Here is a 23,300-nt window from a genome sequence, read left to right as displayed (position 1 = left end):
TATTCTCCTATTTTTGAGAAAAGGGTTATTTTTTTTACTTTTGGTTAATCAGTTTTTGTTTTTTTTTCCATTTTGGCCAGATATTCATGTCCACTGTAAATATCTGCACAGGACTCCACTGATGGCAAATAAAATTCACTTGGACTGCTGAACTCTGCCTGTACCTCCTCATTTTTTGTGCCTGGCTGCTCGGCCAACCCTCACAATACATGACACCATGAAGGCTGAAGAGAAGTGATTCAGTGAACTTACTAACACTGTAGTTATTCGGATTATAATATATTGTTAATCTTTTTAAATGATGAAGTTATGGAAAAGACATGACTTTTGGGGGTTTCACTGCTTCCTTTTAAAAGCAAGGTGCATGTTGAAATGTTGCTGTTATTCGTTCCTCAATATTCTACATATAGACATTATGAGTCAGAGAAAGACTATTTAGCAAAAGCATTGACTTGTGCATTTTTAGCTGACACCAATCTCTTTTAATACATAATGGTTTAAGGTTTAATAATGTCTAGTAGTGTAATCCATTTGTTCCATAATGTCATATATCAGTGATTATAATGTTCCAGTATCTATATTATTGCATCATGCAATCAGTGTTTTTTATTACTCTTTTTTTCCACATTCACTCAGTCTATGAGATTCTCCAGACCTTTTAACCACTGATTCAGACTCAGTCAGTGTTTGACCCTCAGCACCTACAGAAAGTTAATCTGCTCATTAGCTACGGTCATGCAGCCATAATTTCTTTATACCACATTTGTCAGAAAAACAACGGTTATCCAGACTGCACAACCATTGACTCTGGCTGGATGAGATCAATACTGTACACACCTGTGGAAAGAGAAATCAACATTATCTCCATCATTCATCTGACTATTCAGTGTTTCTAATGTGTTTATTAGTGTGAATCCACTGAAAGCTCCTCACAGGATCCAGCTGCCAGCAGCAGCATCAGAGCTGCAGAGAACATGGTTGATGTTGAAGCTGAACTGATGTGAGCTCTTCTGTCCTCTCGCTGACACACACACACACACACACACACACACTTCACTTCCTTATGAGTCACATTTATTTGCATATCATTGAATAAATAATTATCTATTTCTTAGTACTTCTATTTTTCACTTTGAGGTGAAGAGTTCAGTCTTTCTTGTCAAGTTTCCAGACTGAATATATAGTGTGTACTATGATATATTGTTAATTTAGAGAACTTAAAATGGTGCTACGATTTTATTTAAAATGAATTACCATTTATTCATGTATTATTGTAGATAAACTGATTTTAGTCTAATACTGAGTGTTGCATGTATTTTACAATAGTTGAATTAGTGTAATAATGGATAAAAACACATCATCATCCACAAAAAACATTAATAAATAGTTATCAAAATCTGTGTTTGGTGAGTCTACTGTGAATGAATTGAAAGTTATAAATAGTCTCACATGGAAAAGGATATGTATCTGTAATTTTAATTAAACATTTATTACTGTATATGTAAATTCATCATTTGCCAAGTATTCTGCAGCTGTGTGGAGGTTTGGAGTTTCACATAAAATACTTTTTTGTTGTATCAGTACTGAAATTTAAGTTAAAATGTTGCTTTCGGTGAGAAGAGAATTAAAATCTTTCTAAAGAACTGTCGTTAGGATTCTCTCTTTAAAAATCTAATAGGTAATAAGTGATTAACCATATGAGATAGTTGGAGTTTTTCAGCCCAATGTTGATGAGTATTGTAGGATTTTGTACAGCTGCTCAACCAACTCAGTCACTGTGAGTCTCGAGCACAATAATAAACAGCAGAATCTTCAGTCTTTAGACTGTTCATCTGCAGATACAGCTGCTCTCTGCTGTCGTCTCTGGAGATGGTGAACCGGCCTTGAACTGACTGAGAGTAGTATTTGCTACTACCACCACCATAACTGATAGCTGCAATCCACTCCAGTCCTTTTCCAGGAGCCTGTCTGATCCAGAACATATAGTAGTTGCTGAATGTGAATCCAGATGTTGTACAGGTCAGTTTGTGGGATTCTCCAGGCTTTTTAACTGCTGGTTCAGATTCTGTCAGAGTCTGACCATCAACACCTGTCAAGATGAAAAAGGAAAATAATCAGTTGATTTAAGCTGGTAACTTTTTAACAACAACTTCAACTCAAGATCTGTGAAGATCTTCACCTGCCCAGCAGATAGTTAAAAGCAGCAGTCCTGTTCTATAGTCCATCATGTTAAACCGTGTGTCCACTGTTTTCTGTCATCCTCTCTGCAGTCAGATAAGTAGAGGTGGAAGACATCAAGGTTTTGCATTGACTCCACCTCACAGCAAGCAGAGAACTGCATTGAAGTTTTTACAATATGCAATACTCTTTTACGTTGCATAAAACAAAAGTCGCAGTAGAAACTAAACAATTTGTCATTTTCTTTGTAGTTGGATCAGTGAAGTTGGAAGTCAACCAAGTTTTGAATTGACTCGTCCTCACATGGAGGATAGAATTTGGTCTTTTCTTTGCTGTGCAAAACACAATGCAATAATTTCAACACAAGCTAAATTAATTTTGAATTAAACAATCTACATTTGAAACTTCTACTGAATCAGAATTGTCTTCAAAAGTTGAATATTGTGTTCAAAGTTTGAGTTGCAACCATCTCGTATTGTTGGATATCAGAGTATCACTGGACAAATACATATTTTTAACACACTCGCAACTGAATTATCATGACACAAAATCTTAACTTGGCTAAAACATGAGATGAATCTCACCTCAGATAACTAAAATGATTTTCATACACATGAACAAAAAACAATGGCTGCCTACGAGAAAGGACATCTAAAATCTGATGAACCATTTTTAAAAATGGTGAACATTAATCTACAATATGCAGAGGACTAAGACATCAAACAACCTGTTTAATTTATAATCATTAATAATAGTGCAGATGAGCAAGAAAGAAGTAACACTGTTGTTAGTTGTTAATAACGTTATTTTATTTTAATACCACAGCCTATTTAACTTATTTACAGTTTGATAATATTTTGATCTACTGAGGTCACCTGTAATGTTTGCATCTATACTGGAGACAGATCGTACCAAAGACTGTGAAAGTGTTATGTAAAGCTCTTGTATTCTCACGAGTAAAAGGAGAAAATGTTACATTTCTTGTCCTGTTCAGTCCTTCCTCTCATTGTTAGTCCAGACTGACAAAAGTAATTTATGTGGAGCCACAAACTAAAATTAAAAGTGTCATAAAGAGAGATTATTTATGTTTTGATGAAGAGCTTTTAAAGTGTAGTTGTCAACTGAAATAATGCTGCAACAAATTCACCACTTGAAATATAAATATTGTGAGTCAGGAAGAGAGAACACTTTTTGGTAAATGCCTCCACTGAATTATTATTATTATAATTATATATTATAATAAGTCATGTGATATTTATTTTACTTTTTATGGTTAAATATGATCAAATACTGTTTCCTGTTATTGTAACAGTGAACTGGTGTTATTAGTATATTAGTGGTCTAAGGGCTCCTCCTCTGGTGGCTTCATGTTACAAGTGTTCAGGCACTGAGGGGTTTTTGTTCAGGTCTGCTGATGGTTTGTTTTATTGTGGGTATCTGGCACAGTAATACACAGCAGTGTCTTCAGGCTGCACATTCTGTCCGTTTAGAGTCACTCTGTTGCTGGAAGAGTCTAAGTCGATACTGAACTTGTTCTTTAGTGAATCCTTGTAGTATGTGGTGGATCCAGCTCTCATTCCAATCCACTCCAGTTCTTTCCCTGCAGGCTGTCTGATCCAAACTGTGTAATAGCCGAGAGAATAAGAGACCTGACAGGTGATGGTCAGACGTTGACCTGGCTGCACAGTCACTGAGGCTGGCTGTGTCAACTGTTCACACTTCACACCTGCGAAGAAAACAAGAAAATATTTTGTGACAAATTATCAAAAAACAGGAAGAACTGCTGACTATGAAAAAAAACAAAGAAACTCACAGGATCCAGCTGCCAACAGCAGCAGCAGAGCTACAGAGAACATGGTTTATGTTGAAACTGATGTGCTGTGATCTCCACTGACAGTCTGATGTGAAGTTTTTATATCTGAGAAACAAGGAGGATCACTGGGTTTGCATAGAATCAAACACATGAAGCATTAATGTTGGTCTAACTGGAGACTAATAGAAGAGTCTGATGACTGTTATTACTGTATATCTGCAAAGTGAAAACACACCTGGAAATCACATCTGCTTTACATGTGATATTCTAATTTCATTACATTTATTTCATTATTTGTTGACTTTTCTTACTTATTTCATTAATACAGAAATACAACAACAGCAGCAGGATCATGTAAATATCATGAAAAGTTGAGTTTGCATAAAAGACGTTGAATGGTTTCAGTGTTTTCAGATGTTTGAAGAAACAGACACACAGAGAAACTTTGACTTTATAGATTACTGCTGTCTTCTCTCAGCAATGGTTTCAATGAAGCTACAGTATGTGATGGAAGAGTCAGATTTTTCATTTATATTAACATTATATTTTTTGTAATGAAATCTTACTTTTAAAGCTACATCAGTGGTACTCAGATGACTGTGTTGTGTAATTGTGAATTAGTTGACCTGAGGACATTAATAATGTGAGACTGTGCAGAGTCTATCAGTGAGGATGAGAGAAAGAGGACATAGGTTTTGTTCATCCAGCTTTAATAAAAATACACAACAGCTCCTTTAGGCTCTCTGTTTTTCATCTTGAGATTTACTTCCTGTCTGTTGAGATGATGAATTGACACTGACAGACTGAGCTGCACTCACTGCTGATGGTAAATATCATATTGAGTCAAAATATATGATTCAAAATAAGCTCATTCAAATTCAGAAATGACTTTTGTTTCAAGCACATTTTGACACCATGTACATGACAAGCAGGAGAATCAGGCTTTAGTTCAGTGCAGGTTTCAAGTGTCAGTCAGTTAAGATTAATGAGAAAAGCAGATCTGAGTGTTTCCTTATTGTAAAAGAGAGAAACTTGACACTGACCTCTAGTGATTTTGTAGAGAAATCTACAACTGTTTTTTACTCCTTCATATTATGATTCCACATGATTTATAGACATTATGTTGTCTTAATTTACAGAAGGTTTACAGGTCCTTTTTAAGAAAACATCTGAATTATTATTTGTAGTAGTTTGTATTTTCTTTATTTCATCTTAATCTTAACAGCAATCTTAACAATCACAGGGAAAATGCAAGTAAAATGAATGTAAAAGAAATAGGATGTGTTGTAAAAATGTTGATCAGCAATATCTTTTGAACAGACTCCAGCGATGTCATTGTTTCCTCCTGATATTCAACTGTGAAGTGTAGCAAGATGTGAAGAGGACAGCCAGGGTGGTAGTGAAGTCAGGTCTCCATCAGCAGCATCCATTTAGTCGTACACAGGATCTCAGGTTCAGGTTCTCCTGATGAGTAATAAAACACTGAATTAACAACAATTGTATTACCTTAAAGTACTGTTTTCTCTGTGAAAACTAAACTTACACAACAGAGACAATATCGTTTCTGAGTTAGTACATGAGAACAGATCTAATCAGATGACTGCTGAGATGCTTGTGGTTAAGCCAAAATAAATATAAAATATAAATATAAAATATCTACAAACAGGCACATAGTATGACAAGCACAACTGCCACAAGAGCTGACTAACTTGGCTTTATCAATGGATTTTAAATATTACCTTACACAGTGAGACCTGAGATGATGGAGACACTGGACTCTGACATCAGCAGGAGTTGTCATCAGCTGTGAGGAGTAGAAATATGATGAAGAAAGGCATCAGGATCTAGAGCCGTGCATGACTTTGGAAAACATTGCTTTTACTGAGAGTGATTACTTTTTAATTAATAGTCCTATACACGCAGGCACATTTTTTTAACAGTGTTGAGTTAGCCAGGGGGTGACACAGGCTGAACACACATAACAGTGCTCTCACATGTCCTATGAAGCAGAATTTATAAAGGTAACATCTGTAACATTAAAGCGTGTTGACAAGTTTCGTAACATGAAGCTGTTTCAGTTTAACACAATGCAGTCAGGTTGGATTTCTGTTAGCTAACAGACCACTAACTAACATAAGAATGTTAGCACAGCACACTTCTGAGCAGCCAGAAATCGATGTGAATAAATTAAGTACAAAAACTAGCTTGGTGTAATGTCTGGTGTTAGTCAAGACCGAGTGTTTTAATGTTGAAGACACTTATTGATCAGTTGCTGATGTCAGTGACTCCTACTACTGCTGCTCCGGGCTGACGGCTAACGTTACTCCTCACCACGCTGCAAGAAGTGCACTGTCCACACTGCAAAAAATATCTGTTGAACATTCGACTTTGTGTTCTCCCGTATCTTCCAGTGGTCATTTCTGAATGTTCCGAGTTTGTTGCGTCCTTTATTTCAGAGGACTCTGCAGTTAAATGTTAGCTGGTGAAGTTAGCAAGCTGTAGGAGGTCAGAAAGTCTATCTATGATACCATCTGACAACTTTACACCGAGCAAAAGCAGAACATGAGCACTCTTAAGAAGAAAATCCTTTAAAGTTAAAAAAGAAGATAATGTAGTGAATCAAAGAGCTGTTAAATCCCAAACCGGCTGCAGTGAAGTAAATTACTTTGGCGCCCAGACTGACTCAGTGACGCTGTTCAAATTTGAGATCATGTGATGTTTTTCTTTGGCTCAACCAATCAGTTCACGACTTCACTGACAGCCTGTCATGACCGTAGACTGTGGTCATGACACAGACTGTATAAAAGGTTATGACCTGATAAACGTTGAGACAAGTTTAAAACCTGAAAGTAACAGCCTGCAGAAGCATGAACAAACAAGGTCATCCTGAAGTACTTGAATTCATATGAAAAGAATAATTATTTCAAACTAAGGTTTAAATTATTTAATCTGCACCATGAATTTGAGGGTTTTATTTGAAGGTATTACAAAATAATCTTCAAATTAGTGATTTTCTTTACAAAAGGGAAATTTGTTACCTCATATAGAGTAACATAATGGTGTCTGCAGTAGTATCAATATTACTGTGATTTTCTACAGTAACATAATGGTTACTGTGATTTTCTACAGTAGTGTGTTCATCACTGTGATTTCTACAGTATCATTATAATTACTGTGTTTTTAGGCCTAATATACAGTACTATACTGTAAAAATATTCACCGTAATTAACTGTGCAGAAACACAGTAAATTACTGTGGATTTCACAGTAATTTTTTACAGTGTACTGTAGGATTTTGTACAGCTGCTCAACCAACTCAGTCACTGTGGATATCGAGCACAATAATAAACAGCAGAATCTTCAGTCTTCAGACTGTTCATCTGCAGATACAGCTGCTCTCTGCTGTCGTCTCTGGAGATGGTGAACCGGCCTTGAACTGACTGAGAGTAGTATTTGCTACTACCACCACTGCTGATAGTTGCAATCCACTCCAGTCCTTTTCCAGGAGCCTGTCTGATCCAGGCCATGTAGTAGCTGCTGAATGACAATCCAGATGTTGTACAGGTCAGTTTGTGGGATTCTCCAGGCTTTTTAACTGCTGGTTCAGATTCTGTCAGAGTCTGACCATCAACACCTGTCAAGACAGAAAAAGGAAAATAATCAGTTTCTTTAAGCTGGTAACTTTTTAACAACAACTTCAACTCAAGATCTGTGAAGATCTTCACCTGCCCAGCAGACAGTTAAAAGCAGCAGTCCTGTCCTATAGTCCATCATGTTAAACTGTGTGTCCACTGTTCTCTGTCATCCTCTCTGCAGTCAGATAAGTAGAGGTGGAAGACAAGGTTTTGCATTGACTCCTCCTCACAGCAAGCAGAGAACTGCATTGAAGTTTTTAAAATATGCAATACTTTTTTACCTTGCACAAAACAAAAGTCACAGTGGAAACTAAATAATTTGTATTTTTTTTTGCAGTTGGATCAGTGAAGTTGAAATATAGCCAAGTTTTGAATTGACTCGTCCTCACATGGAGGATAGAATTTGACCTTTTGTTTGTTGTGCAAAACAATAATGTAATAATCTCAACACAAGCTAAATTAATTTTGAATTAGGCAATCTATATTTGAAATTTCTATTTAATCAGAAATGTCTTCAAAAGTTGAATTTTGTGTTCAAAGTTTGAGTTGCAACCATCTCGTGTTGTTGGATATCAGAGTATCACTCAACAAATACATATTTTTAACACACTCACAACTGAATTATCATGACACAAAATCTTAACTTTGCTAAAACATGAGATGAATCTCACCTCAGATAATTAAAATGATTTTCATACACACGAACAAAAACCAATGGCTGCCTACAAGAAAGGACATCTAAAATCTCATGAACCATTTTTAAAATGGTGAACATTAATCTACAATATGCAGAGGACTAAGACATCAAACAACCTGTTTAATTTATAATCATTAATAATAGTGCAGAGGAGCAAGAAAGAAGTAACACTGTTGTTAGTTGTTTATAACTTTATTTTAATTTAATACCACAGCCTATTTAACTTATTTACAGTTTGCTAATATTTTGATCTACTGAGGTCAACTGTAATGTTTGCATCTATACTGGAGACAGATCGTACCAAAGACTGTGAAAGTGTTCTGTAAAGCTCTTGTATTCTCACGAGTAAAAGGAGAAAATGTTACATTTCTTGTCCTGTTCAGTCCTTCCTCTCATTGTTAGTCCAGACTGACAAAAGTAATTTATGTGGAGCCACAAACTAAAACTAAAAGTCACATAAAGAAAGATGATTTATGTTTCATTTCTTGTTAAATGAAGAGCTTTTAAAGTGTAGTTGTCCACTGAAATAATGCTGCAACAAATTCACCACTTGAAATATAAATATTGTGAGTCAGGAAGAGAGAACACTTTTTGGTAAATGCCTCCACTGTATTATTTAATATTATTGTAATTATATATCATAATAAGTCATGTTATTTTGTTTTACTTTTTTCACAGTTAAATGTGTTCAAAGACTGTTTCCTGTTATTGTAACAGTGAACTCAGGGCCAGCTCTAGCCATTTTGGTGCCCTAGGCGAGATAAGGATTTGGTTCAAGTGTCAGTCTGTTAATATCAATGAGAAAAGCAGATGTGAGTGTTTCTTTATTGTAAAAGAGGAGAGAGAAACTTGACACTGACCTCTATCAATCAATAAATCAATCAATTTTTATTTATATAGCGCCATATCACAACAGAAGTCATCTCAAGGCACTTTTCACATAGAGCAGGTCAAGACTGTACTCTTTAATGTACAGAGACCCAACAATTCCCCCATGAGTAAGCACTTGGCGACAGCGGTAAGGAAAAACTCCCCTTTAACGGGTAGAAACTGGCTCTTGGTGGGCGGCCATCTGCCGCGGCCATCTGCTTTGACCGGTTGGGTTGAGAGAGAGAAAGAGAGAGGGAAAGGGGGAGGGGGGACAGGAGAGCAACAACCACAACAACAACAACAAGCACAAGCATCAATAGACAGGGAAGGATGCCATCAGGACTGTGAAGGACCGCGAAGGTTCGGCCCGGGACTCAGGTTTTCCTGTGAGATGAGAAAGCACAAAAAACTCCGGGGAAGAAGCAAAGTTAGTGACATGCATTGATGTTACATGAATGCATACAGAAGGAGAGGAGGAGGAGGAGAGAGGAGCTCAGTGCATCATGGGAAGTCCCCCAGCAGTCTAGGCCTATAGCAGCATAACTAAGGGCTGATCCAAGGCGAGCCTGGTCGGCCCAAACTATAAGCTTTATCAAAAAGGAAAGTTTTAAGCCTACTCTTAAACATAGAGAAGGTGTCTGCACCCTGGACTGAGTCTGGTAGATGGTTCCATAGAAGAGGAGCCTGATAGCTGAAGGCTCTGCCTCCCATTCTACTTTTAAAGACTGTTGGGACCACCAGTAAGCCTGCATACTGGGAGCGCAGTGTTCTAGTGGGATAATACGGTACTATGAGCTCTTCAAGATATGATGGTGCCTGACCATTAAGGGCTTTGTAAGTTAGGAGAAGGATTTTAAATTCTATTCTAGATTTTACAGGAAGCCAATGTAGTGAAGCTAAAATGGGAGAAATGTGATCTCTTTTTCTAGTTTTAGTCAATACACGTGCAGCTGCATTCTGGACCAGCTGGAGAGTCTTTAGAGACTTGTTAGGGCAGCCTGATAATAAGGAATTGCAATAATCCAGCCTAGAAGTAACAAATGCGTGAACTAGTTTTTCTGCATCTTTTAGGGACAGGATGTGCCTGATTTTTGTGATATTACCTAAGTGAAAAAAGGCAGTCCTTGAAATTTGATTTATGTGGGAGTTAAAGGACATATCCTGATCAAAGATAACTCCCAGATTCCTTACGGTGGTGCTGGAGGCCAGGGTAATGCCATCCAGTGTAGCTATATCATTCGATAATGTGTTTCTAAGGTGTTTAGGGCCAAGCACAATAACTTCAGTTTTATCTGAATTTAGTAGTAGAAAATTGCAGGTCATCCAGGTCTTTATGTCGTTAAGGCATGTTTGGAGTTTGTTTAACTGATTGGGTTCATCTGGCTTCACTGATAAATATAATTGGGTGTCATCTGCGTAACAATGAAAATTTATGGAGTGTTTCCTAATAATATTACCTAAAGGAAGCATATATAAGGTGAATAGAATTGGTCCAAGTACAGAACCTTGTGGAACTCTGTGTCTAACTTTTGCCTTTACGGAGGATTCATCATTAACATGTACAAACTGAAATTGGTCTGATAAATAGGACTTAAACCAGCTTAATGCAGTTCCTTTAATGCCAATTAAATGTTCCAGTCTCTGCAAAAGGATTTGATGGTCAATTGTGTCGAATGCAGCACTAAGATCTAACAGGACAAGTATAGGACATGGATCAGTAGAGTTATGACTCTTTGTCAGCCTGGCCAAAGTGCTGAAAAGGAACCTAGGGCAGTTTTTATTCTCTTCTATTAATGCTGAGTAATAGGCGGCTCTGGCATTACAGAGGGCCTTCCTATATGTTTTAAGACTATCTTGCCAGACTAAGCGAGACTCTTCTACTTTGGTGGAACGCCAAATCCTTTCCAATTTTCGTGATGTTTGCTTTAATTTGCGGGTTTGGGAGTTATACCATGGAGCTAACCTCTTATGTTTTATTATCTTCTTTTTTAAGGGGGCAATGGAGTCGAGTGTTTGTCTTAGTGAGCCTGCAGCACTATCAATAAGATTATCAATTTGGGAGGGACTAAAGTTAACATAAGAGTCCTCTGTAGTATTGAGACATGGCAGTGAATTCAGTACTGACGGAATTGCTTCCTTAAATTGATCTACAACACTATCAGAGAGACATCTAGTGAGGACATTTTTGTCTAATGGTGTATAATCCAGTAATAGGAATTCAAAAGTTATTAAAAAATGATCTGATAAAATAGGATTTTGTGGAAAAATTATTAAATGTTCAATTTCAATCCCATAAACCAGAACAAGGTCTAGGGTTAAGACGGTGAGTGGGATTATTTACACACTGAGAGAAGCCAATTGAGTCTAATAATGAGATAAATGCAGTGCTGAGACTGTCACTATCAACGTCCACATGAATATTAAAATCACCTACTATAATTACTTTATCTGTACTAAGGACTAAATACGACAAAAACTCTGAGAATTCAGATAGGAATTCAGAGTACGGGCCAGGAGGACGATACACTATAACAAATAGAACTGGCTGTAAAGTTTTCCAGGTTGGCTGAGAGAGACTAAGAACAAGGCTTTCGAATGAGTTATAATTAAATTTAGGTCTAGGGTTAATGATTAGGCTTGAGTTGAACATGGCTGCAACTCCTCCTCCTCGGCCAGTGTCTCGAGGAATATGAGTATTAATATGACTGGGGGGAGTGGATTCATTTAGGCTGACATATTCTTCATGACACAGCCAGGTTTCAGTGAGACAAAATAAATCAATATGATCTGAAATTAAATCGTTTACTAAAACAGCTTTAGATGATAGAGATCTAATGTTCAAGAGTCCACATTTAATTATCTTATTTTGTTGTACTATTGCAGTAGTGGTTTTAATTTTTACTAGATTTTCATGAATGACTCTTCTTTTGTTTACTTTGGATTTAATTGATTTATGTGGTCGGGGGACAGACACAGTCTCTATGTGGTTTTGGGTGGGTAACTGCTCTAATGGAAGCGCAGAGAAGCGTGTAGGACTGCAGCTCTGCCTCCTGGTCTCAACTCTGGGTTGTCATGGTTTTGGTCTACTAATAAACTCAGCCATATTTCTGGATATGAGAGCAGCTCCATCCAAAGTGGGATGTATGCCGTCTCTCCTAATCAGACCAGGTCTTCCCCAGAAAGTCTGCCAATTATCTATGAAGCCCACATTGTTTGCTGGACACCACCTCGACAACCAGCGGTTGAATTGTGACATGCGGCTATACATGTCATCATTGGTCAGATTAGGCAGCGGTCCAGAGAAAATTACGGAGTCCGACATTGTTTTTGCAAATGTACACACCGACTCAACATTAATTTTGGTGATCTCCGATTGGCGTAATCGGGAGTCGTTGCCGCCGACATGGATGACAATCGTACCAAATTTACGTTTATTCTTAGCCAGCAGTTTTAAATTTGACTCAATGTCGCCTGCTCTGGCCCCAGGAATACATTTAACTATAGCTGCTGGTGTCGCTAACTTCACGTTTCTGACTATGGAGCTGCCAATAATCAGAGTTTGTTTCTCAGCGGGTGTGTCGCTGAGTGGGGAGAACCTGTTAGAAACATGAACTGGTTGGTGGTGAACTGTGGGCTTCTGCTTAGGGCTATGCTTCCTTCGGACAGTCACCCAGCCGCCCTGGCTTCCCGGCTGCTACCGGGGGAGTGGGAGCTACGCTAGGTTGGCCCGCACCAGATACTAGGGGCTGGCTAATTACATTAGCAGCTGATTGTTTTTCCATGGTGCGGAGCCGCGCTTCCAATTCACTAAGCCTTGCCTCCAGTGCTGCAAATAAATTACACTTATTACACTTACCACTATCACTAAAGGAGGCAGAGGAATAACTAAACATTTGACACACCGAGCAAGAGAGAGCAGGAGAACGAGAGGGAGAGAGAGAAGCCATCGCTAACTGCTTAGTTTAAGTTAGCTGCTAGTGCTAGCTGCAGAGCTAAAGTGACTAACAACTTGTGCGATTAGCGAGAAAAGTCGCTAAGAGAAAGGTGCTGAGAGTGCTTGTGTAAAAGTAGCAAAAGTTTAAATATACAGCAGATATTAATCCACAGTAATGTGATATATATAGGAAAATCAACTGAGATGAGAGCAGCAACAACGCTATCAGTAGACACAGTCGGCAACCAGAAATGATACAATACGCTTACCGTAGCACGTCAGCACGTCCCTGTCAGACTCAAACCTAAGAGCTTCAAACCTAAACAGCAACGTCAGCAATGTTCTTCAGAACATTATTTGGATCAATTCTGCCTCCTCCCCACCAATTCAAAATCCAATCCATTGGTTTTCCTTCACGCTGTCTGATCCAACCTGTTGCATAGCTGCTATCAGTCAGAGAATAACCAGAGACCTGACAGGTGATGGTCAAAGACTGTCCAGGCTGCACAACCATTGGCTGGATGAGATCAATACTGTACACACCTTATTAAAATAACTCAAAAGAAGAATTTGAATTGCTGACAAACACACTTAGACTGATGATGAAAGCAAAATTTTCTGTAGTTTGACTAATTACTGTAACATTAACATCAAGTTGGTGGTTTATGATTCAGATTGAATGTTGTTAATTTTCAAATAATGGCGTTTTGGGAGAGAAGCTGCATTTCTTTAGACTGATTTCTTGTCAGATGATGAGCTTTTGAAGACAAGTTGGCAACTGAATTTATTTAATTAATTGAAAAATTTAATGTTTAATAATGTATAATAGTGTTATTCACTGAGTTTCACTGAATGTCATGTATCAGTGATTATAATGTCAAAGTCTTTACATAGATGGAAACAGTTGCTGCCAAATTAAATTAAGACAAACATTTAGAAAAATCTAAAGGCTGTTTCTCTTTTTACTGTAACAGTGAACTAGTGTTGAAATCATTAGTGGTCTGAGGGCTCCTCAAAAATTGTTATGTTATGTGAGAAGATAATTAAAATCTTCATTGAGAGTCAGTGTAAAAATGATCCTCTCTCAGGAAATGTATTTTAAAAACCAAATTAAAATATCACAGGTTCCAAAAACGATGTTTGGGCCTGAAGGAATTACATCATTTTTCTTGAACCACCTGACCTGAGAAAATACATGATTCATCTGAGTTAAAGGGGGTCTGATGAGTACTGTAGGATTTTGTACAGCTGCTCAACCAACTCAGTCACTGTGGATATCGAGCACAATAATAAACAGCAGAATCTTCAGTCTTCAGACTGTTCATCTGCAGATACAGCTGCTCTCTGCTGTTGTCTCTGGAGATGGTGAACCGGCCTTGAACTGACTGAGAGTAGTAGATGTAAGCACTGTCATATCTAATAGCTGCAATCCACTCCAGTCCTTTTCCAGGAGCCTGTCTGATCCAGGCCATGTAGTAGCTGCTGAATGACAATCCAGATGTTGTACAGGTCAGTTTGTGGGATTCTCCAGGCTTTTTAACTGCTGGTTCAGATTCTGTCAGAGTCTGACCATCAACACCTGTCAAGACAGAAAAAAGAGCCTAACATGCATCAAGTTGGTAATACAAATGTAAATATGTCAAATAAAGATCAGTGAAGATCTTCACCTGCCCAGCAGATAGTTAAAAGCAGCAGTCCTGTCCTATAGTCCATCATGTTAAACTGTGTGTCCACTGTTCTCTGTCATCCTCTCTACAGTCAGATAAGTAGAGGTGGAAGACATCAAGGTTTTGCATTGACTCCTCCTCACAGCAAGCAGAGAACTGAATTGAGCTTTTTAATATGTGCAATAAGATTTTAATATAAAGTTCATACTTATTATCATTAAGTTTTAATAGAAAAAGTACCTCCTGAACAAATGTTGCTTTGTTTTGTTTTTCTCACAAAGTACTCATAACATTCAGGATGTCAGGGGGAAAGAAAACCCCAGTAAGAATATAAGTGAAGAAAACTGATGAGAATACATGAAAAACATGTAACTCCTCAGTACATGGATGTTATTAATACCCATCTTCTTTAGTCAATAAAAATAAAATGTCCAACGTGAAACATAAATTCTGTTTCTTGTGTCAAACAAATATCAGTGAAAACTACAGTAACCAGTTTGTCTCTCTCTGCAGTCGGATCAGTAAAGGTGGAAGACAACCAAGTTTTGAACTGACTCGTCCTCACAGACAAAACAATGATGGAAGAATTGCAACACCAGTTAAATGAATTTTGATTTAGTTTATCTAAATTTGAAAATTGTACTTAATCAGAATTCTCTTCAAAAGTTGAATTTTGTGTTGCAAGTTTGAGTTACAACCAACTTGTGTTGTTGGATATCAGAGTTTCCCCCAACAAACACATATTTTTAACACACTTGCAACTGAATTATCATGACACAAAATAACTTCACTAAAACATGAGATGATATTATGTTTGTTATTACCAAACTTAATCTCACCAACCAGGAGATAATTTGGGAAATGCATGTGGTAATGTTACCTATTTCATGTCTTTTTCATAAAAATAAAAGTTTAGACAAAATTAACATAATTAATACTGAAGAAATACTGAAATTAGATTTTTGGTTTTGACATAATGAGTTTTTGTACATCATTGCACCATTGTCACATTTATATGGTGAAAATTGCAAACTGGCAAATATTCACTTTGGCATTTTAATACAAATTCAATATATTTATGCTTTTTTATCTTTAAATTTTTGTGCTTTATCTTATTTTTGCTCTTATTCTAATATACATTCTTGATTGTGACTATCTGTTTTAACACAGCGTCAGGAGTATGTCACCCTGCATTTCAATGCACATATTGTGTCAACATGTGATGAACAAAACCTTTGAATTTTCTAAAATGTACTAATTTCATTATTGTTCGAGTGGAGCATCAGAATTTTCATCTTCTGGAATAATGATCTTAAATCTTCACACAGAAGTTGAAAGTTTTTTGGGTCTTTTTTTTGGCAAAATTATGAAAAAAAAAGTTTTTTTCTTTGCGTGGAGAAGAAAATGGTCTTTTAACGTAATCAATAAGCATCATAAAACACTGATATAAAATGAAATTAAACACATCCTTGTAATCTGGAAAAGTCAAGTGTCTAAGGGCTCTTGATATAGACAACAAGTCAAACAAAATTGACTTAGAGAAAACATTTAAATAACCAACAACTTCTCTGTCAGAGAGTAACTGGACACATATACTCTGCTGAATATTATTCATTTAATTTTGCATTAACAACATGTGCCTGGTTGAGTCTTGCTGGTTTCTGGGTATTTGTGCAGGTCTGTTGGTGGTTTGTATCACTGTGGGGCGACATACACAGTAATAATCAGCTGTGTCCTCAGACTGCAGATTCTGTCCTTTTATTGTCGCTGTTCCTGCAGACATGTCTCTGCTGTAGCTGAACTTGTTCTTCAGAGCATTATTTTGTTAAAAGCTGCCAGTGCTTCCTCCCCACTGATGTATAATCCAGTCCATTGGTTTTCCTTCACGCTGTCTGATCCAACCTGTTGCATAGCTGCTTTCAGTCAGAGAATAACCAGAGACCTGACAGGTGATGGTCAAAGACTGTCCAGGCTGCACAACCATTGAGTCTGGCTGGATGAGATCAATACTGTACACACCTGTGGAAAGAGAAATCAACATTATCTCCATCATTCATCTGACTATTCAGTGTTTCTAATGTGTTTATTAGTGTGAATCCACTGGAAGCTCCTCACAGGATCCAGCTGCCAGCAGCAGCATCAGAGCTGCAGAGAACATGGTTGATGTTGAAGCTGAACTGATGTGAGCTCTTCTGTCCTCTCACTGACACACACACACACTTCACTTCCTCATGAGTCACATTTATTTGCATATTGTTGAATAAACAATTGTATATTTCTTGTTACTTCTATTTCTCACTTTGAAGTGAAACATTCGGTCTTTCCTGTCAAGTTTCCAGACTGAATATGTTCTTAAATATGATATTTGGTTAATGTAGTGAACTTATGATGGTGCTATGATTTTGTTTAAAATGACATTTAATATAATTAACCATCTATTAATGTATTAATGCAATTAAACTGATTTTAGTCTAATATTAAGAGTTTCAAGGATAAGATATTACAATAGTTGGATTTGTGTAATAATGGATTAAAACACATTATCATCCACAAAAACTTTGATAATTTGTTTTCAAAATCTGTCTTTGATGACTCTACTGTAAATCTATTTAAGTTTAAAATAGTCTGACATGGTGAAAAATATATTTATGTCTCCTTTTTATTTTAAAAATACTGTATTTATTGACTTAACCCGTACAGTTAAATTTATCATTTGCCAACAAAATCATGTAACAGTACGAGTTTTCTGCAGCTGTGTGGACGTTTGGAGTTTTATATGAAATACTTTTAATGGTTTCAGTATTGCAGATGTTTGAGCCTCTAGAGAGCTGCTCACATATTGAAATTCATGTAAAAACAACAACAAAAGTTTTGTCTTACATGAGAAGAGAAATCAAATCTTTATTAAGATTTATCATTAAAAATGATCCTCTCTCTCAGGAAATATACTTTAAAAACCAAATTATAGTATCACTGTTTCCAAAAAAGTAAAGTAAAGGTATTACATCATTTTCTTGAACCACCTGAGCTGACAAAATACATGATTCATGTGAGTTAAAGGGGGTCTGATGAGTACTGTAGGATTTTGTACAGCTGCTCAACCAACTCAGTCACTGTGAGTCTCGAGCACAATAATAAACAGCAGAATCTTCAGTCTTCAGACTGTTCATCTGCAGATACAGCTGCTCTCTGCTGTTGTCTCTGGAGATGGTGAATCGGCCTTGAACTGACTGAGAGTAGTCTGTGCTACTACCACCGTTACTGATATAAGCAACCCACTCCAGTCCTTTTCCAGGAGCCTGTCTGACCCAGTTCATGTAGTAGCTGCTGAATGTGAATCCAGATGTTGTACAGGTCAGTTTGTGGGATTCTCCAGGCTTTTTAACTGCTGGTTCAGATTCTGTCAGAGTCTGACCATCAACACCTGTCAAGATGAAAAAGGAAAATAATCTGTTTCTGTGTTGGCAAGTTTTTAAAGACAGTTTAAACACAAGATCTGTGATTTTTATCACCTGCCCTGAGGATCATTAAAAGCAGCAGTCCTGTCATACACCCCATCATGTTCAACTGTGTGTCCACTGTTCTCTGTCATCCTCTCTGCAGACAGATATGTATAGATGGAGGACATTAATGTTTTGCATTGACTCCTCCTCACAGGAAGGAGTGACCCGGATTGAATCATAGTTGCCTGAGTTTGATGAACTGATACAATTATAATGAATCTTTAGAGTCGTCACTCGAGCCAAATTAATTTGATTCATGTAATTTGAATTCAAATGAGGTTGAAATGTCTTCAGAAGATAAGTTTTATGCTCTGAATTTTTGTTGTATGAACTTGGATTTTGTTCTTATTACAATAATAACAATATTATACATATTAATTATTCACAAAAAATTCTCAAAGCAAACAAACTACAACCAAAAACACAGCACACAACTGAATAATCACCACATACAGTACATTAAAACTTTACCACAGCCAACTCTGAATTGTCGGATATCAGAGTTTTCAAAAAGCAACCGATTGAAATTGTTTCTGCTTGTATTATAACACAAAATCTCAACTTTGAGAAAAAATATATGTACATATATCTATATATGCTGTTTCTCCATCTGAAAGAAAGTCTACATTGTGATTTTTAAACTGTACATGGACATAACATTAAATCACTGGTTGGTTTTTCAAACCCTAAAAATCATATTCATTATTTTTACTGTATAGCACTAATTACAAAGAATATTACAAAGTATGGTAACATATTGTTAAATAATTACATAAAATCAAAGAACATCTAAGATGTAAAATGAGATGATATTGAAAACAAATACAACAAATGACAGTCAGTTTGGAGAAGATGTGAAACTCGCTGGTTGAGATCAGGCAGCTGAGGGGTGAGTAGAGCAAAGGCTCAGTCACTCTTATGACAAGGTGAGATTTTGGAACCACTAGTAGGAACCAACATGAAGATCTCAAGCAGTGAGCAGGTTTGTATTGGGACAGGAAATCATTGCAGGACAGCAGGGATTGGTGTAAAATCTTCACTGTGATGTAACTGGACTGAGTTGTGATGAAAACATATAGTTTGACTTTTTAGCATCACCATGAAGTTGTCTGAAGAGAAATTATTAATAATTATGGACTTACAAATGGTGTTCCAAAAAAAAAGATGGATTTGTTGAAATGGTAAAGTTATGAATGAAGAAGTGACTTTTTGGAGAACAATTTCTAGTCAGATGAAGAGCTGTTAAATAAATAATTCCTTTACTCCTCACTATTGTAAGAATAGACACTGATGGGAGATTATTTGGGGGAATTTAGTCGTAATGTTACCTCATACATGTCTTTTTCATTCATGGTAAAATTAAAGGTTTAGTGTTTAATGGCATAAAATAATAAATTGTTGTTTAAATTAAATTAATAATATGTTTTAAAGGCTCTTCTTATAATTCCTGCTATAGATATACTGTAGTCTTTTTTCCTCTTTAGTGATGAACTGGTGTTGAAATCATTAGTGGTCTGAGGGCTCCTCCTCTGGTGGCTTCATGTTACAAGTGTTCAGGCACTGAGGGGTTTTTGTTCAGGTCTGCTGATGGTTTGTGTTATTGTGGGTCTCTGGCACAGTAATACACAGCAGTGTCTTCAGGCTGCACATTCTGTCCGTTTAGAGTCACTGTTTTGCTGGAAGAGTCTAAGTCGATACTGAACTTGTTCTTTAGTGAATCTTTGTAGTATGTGGTGGATCCAACACGTGCACTTCCAATCCACTCCAGTTCTTTCCCTGCAGGCTGTCTGATCCAAGCTGTGTAATAGCTGCTAACAGAATAAGAGACCTGACAGGTGATGGTCAGACGTTGACCTGGCTGCACAGTCACTGAGGCTGGCTGTGTCAACTGTTCACACTTCACACCTGTTAAAAGAAGAAAATATGTTGTGACAAAATATCAAAACAAAAGAAGAACTGCTGACTATGACAAATCCAGAGAGACTCACAGGATCCAGCTGCCAACAGCAGCAGCAGAGCTACAGAGAACATGGTTTATGTTGAAACTGATGTGCTGTGATCTCCACTGACAGTCTGATGTGAAGTTTTTATATCTGAGAAACAAGGAGGATCACTGAGTTTGCATAGAATCAAACACATGAAGCATTAATGTTGGTCTAACTGGAGACTAATAGAAGAGTCTGATGATTGTTATTATAGAAATCACCTCTGCTTTACATACCAGATTTTTATTTCATTACTCACTTAAATGTAACATTTTGAAAATGTCGCTGACTTCAATGAAACAACTGTTACTATTTAAAATAATGCATCTCTGCTTTTACTGTAAACAAGTATGTATTGTTGTGACCACATGATAATATTAATAACATTAAGGACTGTTGTTTGGGAAATTTTCATCATGGATAATGGAACACATATTCATTAAAATTAGCATTGCAAAAAGTGATGATGAGCACCATGGACACAGGAGTAACCACCAACACTGTTAGCGTTCTCTAAGCCATGTTTACAGTGTGATTAGTTTGTTTTCATTAAATATGATGTGAACTGGTTTCCTGAGAGAACTGATTCACTGTCAGCTTCTCCTGCATCAGTCTCATAATTAACTTCAAAAGTATGAGTCCAGCATAATACTAAATAAAATGTCCTTCATACAATTTATTAATCATCAACTGGTGATTTAAGACACCTGCATGACAAAAAGGATGAGCTGAATACATTTTGAATTATCAAAATATTAATCTTAAACCTTTGATATCCATCAGAATCCTGCTGTTTTTGAGGAAAACATTATTTTTAAGTTTTCTTTGGGATAATCAGCTTCTTAAAACTGTTAAATGTATGATCTGCATTCATGTGTTGTGGTTATTTAATAAAACAATATTTCAAAACAAACACCCAAACAGGTAAATATTCACTGTGGGAGGTTTACTATTACTGTTAACACAACACTTATCAGTGAGAGCTGAAAAATTTAAATGATGAAGTTATGGAAAAGACACAACTTTTGGGGGTTTCACTGCTTCCTTTTAAAAGCAAGGTGCATGTTGAAATGTTTCTGTTATTCGTTCCTCGATATTCTACATATAGACATTATGAGTCAGAGAAATAAGACACTATTTGGGTAAAGCATCAACTTATGAAATTGTAGCTCACACCAGTCTCTTTGAATACATGATGGTTTAAAGTTTAATAATGTCTATTATTGTAATCCATTTGTCCAATCATGTCATATATCAGTTATTATAATGTTCTAGTATCTATATTATTGCATTATGCAATCAAATGCTTTTATTATACTTTTTTCGACATTTTCAGTACTAATGTACAGTAAACAGTATCCATAGACTGTTTGACTTAGACTTGAAATCATTAGTGGTCTGAGGGCTCCTCCTCTGGTGGCTTCATCTTACAAGTGTTCAGGCACTGAGGGGTTTTTGTTCAGGTCTGCTGATGGTTTGTGTTATTGTGGGTCTCTGGCACAGTAATACACAGCAGTGTCTTCAGGCTGCACATTCTGTCCGTTTAGAGTCACTGTGTTGCTGGAAGAGTCTAAGTCGATACTGAACTTGTTCTTTAGTGAATCCTTGTAGTATGAACCTCCAGTATATCTCATTCCAATCCACTCCAGTTCTTTCCCTGCAGGCTGTCTGATCCAAACTGTGTAATAGCCGAGAGAATAAGAGACCTGACAGGTGATGGTCAGACGTTGACCTGGTTGCACAGTCACTGAGGCTGGCTGTGTCAACTGTTCACACTTCACACCTGCGAAGAAAACAAGAAAAATATTTTGTGACAAATTATCAAAAAACAGGAAGAACTGCTGACTATGAAAAAAAACAAAGAAACTCACAGGATCCAGCTGCCAACAGCAGCAGCAGAGCTACAGAGAACATGGTTTATGGTGAAACTGATGTGCTGTGATCTCCACTGACAGTCTGATGTAAAGTTTTTATATCTGAGAAACAAGGAGGATCACTGAGTTTGCATAGAATCAAACACATGAAGCATTAATGTTGGTCTAACTGGAGACTAATAGAAGAGTCTGATGATTGTTATTACTGTATATCTGCAAACTGAAAACACACCTGGAAATCACATCTGCTTTACATGTGATATTCTAATTTCATTACATTTATTTCATTATTTGTTGACTTTTCTTACTTATTTCATTAATACAGAAATACAACAACAGCAGCAGGATCATGTAAATATCATGAAAAGTTGAGTTTGCATAAAAGACGTTGAATAGTTTCAGTGTTTTCAAATGTTTGAAGAAACAGACACACAGAGAAACTTGGACTTTATAGATTACTGCTGTCTTCTCTCAGCAATGGTTTCAATGAAGCTACAGTATGTGATGGAAGAGCCAGATTTTTCATTTATATTAACATTATATTTTTTGTAATGAAATCTTACTTTTAAAGCTCAGTCATACATCAGTGGTACTCAGATGACTGTGTGTTGTGTAATTGTGAATTAGTTGACCTGAGGACATTAATAATGTGAGACTGTGCAGAGTCTATCAGTGAGGATGAGAAAAGGAGGACATAGTTTTTGTTCATCCAGCTTTAATAAAAATACACAACAGCTTTCTGTTGTTCATCTTGAGATTTACTTCCTGTCTGTTGAGATGATGAATTGACACTGACAGACTGAGCTGCAGTCACTGCTGATGGTAAATATCATATTGAGTCAAAATATATGATTCAAAATAAGCTCATTCAAATTCAGAAATTACTTTTGTTTCAAGCACATTTTGACACCATGTAAATGACAAGCAGGAGAATCAGGCTTTAGTTCAGTGTAGGATTCAAGTGTCAGTCAGTTAAGATTAATGAGAAAAGCAGATCTGAGTGTTTCCTTATTGTAAAAGAGAGAAACTTGACACTGACCTCTAGTGATTTTGTAGAGAAATCTACAACTGTTTTTTCCCTCCTTCATATTATGATTCCACATGATTTATAGACATTATGTTGTCTTCATTTACAGAAGGTTTAC

The 23,300-nt window shown here is 36.7% G+C and overlaps 1 protein-coding gene, 1 pseudogene and 3 gene segments (V, D, J or C); all 5 read right to left on the bottom strand.

The window, feature by feature from the left end:
- Positions 1-3,599: 3,599 nt before the first annotated feature.
- LOC122966910 lies at positions 3,600-7,764 on the bottom strand. The gene is made up of 4 exons (XM_044331272.1): positions 7,716-7,764; positions 7,315-7,624; positions 3,992-4,038; positions 3,600-3,904 (listed from the first exon to the last, which is right to left on the bottom strand). The coding sequence occupies exons 1-4, from the start codon at positions 7,762-7,764 to the stop codon at positions 3,603-3,605; spliced, it is 708 nt and encodes a 235-aa protein (XP_044187207.1). The 3' UTR covers positions 3,600-3,602.
- Positions 7,765-9,056: 1,292 nt separating this feature from the next.
- Positions 9,057-12,212, bottom strand: LOC122966909 (annotated as a pseudogene).
- A 2,179-nt stretch (positions 12,213-14,391) lies between these two features.
- On the bottom strand, positions 14,392-14,842 carry LOC122966908. The segment is given in 2 exon segments: positions 14,392-14,705; positions 14,794-14,842. Coding segments are annotated over 2 exon segments (363 nt in total).
- Positions 14,843-19,857: 5,015 nt separating this feature from the next.
- On the bottom strand, positions 19,858-20,473 carry LOC122966513. The segment is given in 2 exon segments: positions 19,858-20,201; positions 20,285-20,473. Coding segments are annotated over 2 exon segments (351 nt in total).
- A 1,253-nt stretch (positions 20,474-21,726) lies between these two features.
- LOC122966545 lies at positions 21,727-22,591 on the bottom strand. The segment is given in 2 exon segments: positions 21,727-22,064; positions 22,153-22,591. Coding segments are annotated over 2 exon segments (345 nt in total).
- Between the last annotated feature and the right edge of the window lie 709 nt (positions 22,592-23,300).

Source organism: Thunnus albacares, chromosome 17 (genome assembly GCF_914725855.1).
Source record: "Thunnus albacares chromosome 17, fThuAlb1.1, whole genome shotgun sequence".
Taxonomy (NCBI): domain Eukaryota; kingdom Metazoa; phylum Chordata; class Actinopteri; order Scombriformes; family Scombridae; genus Thunnus; species Thunnus albacares.
This window is presented reverse-complemented; position numbering and strand designations above follow the sequence as displayed.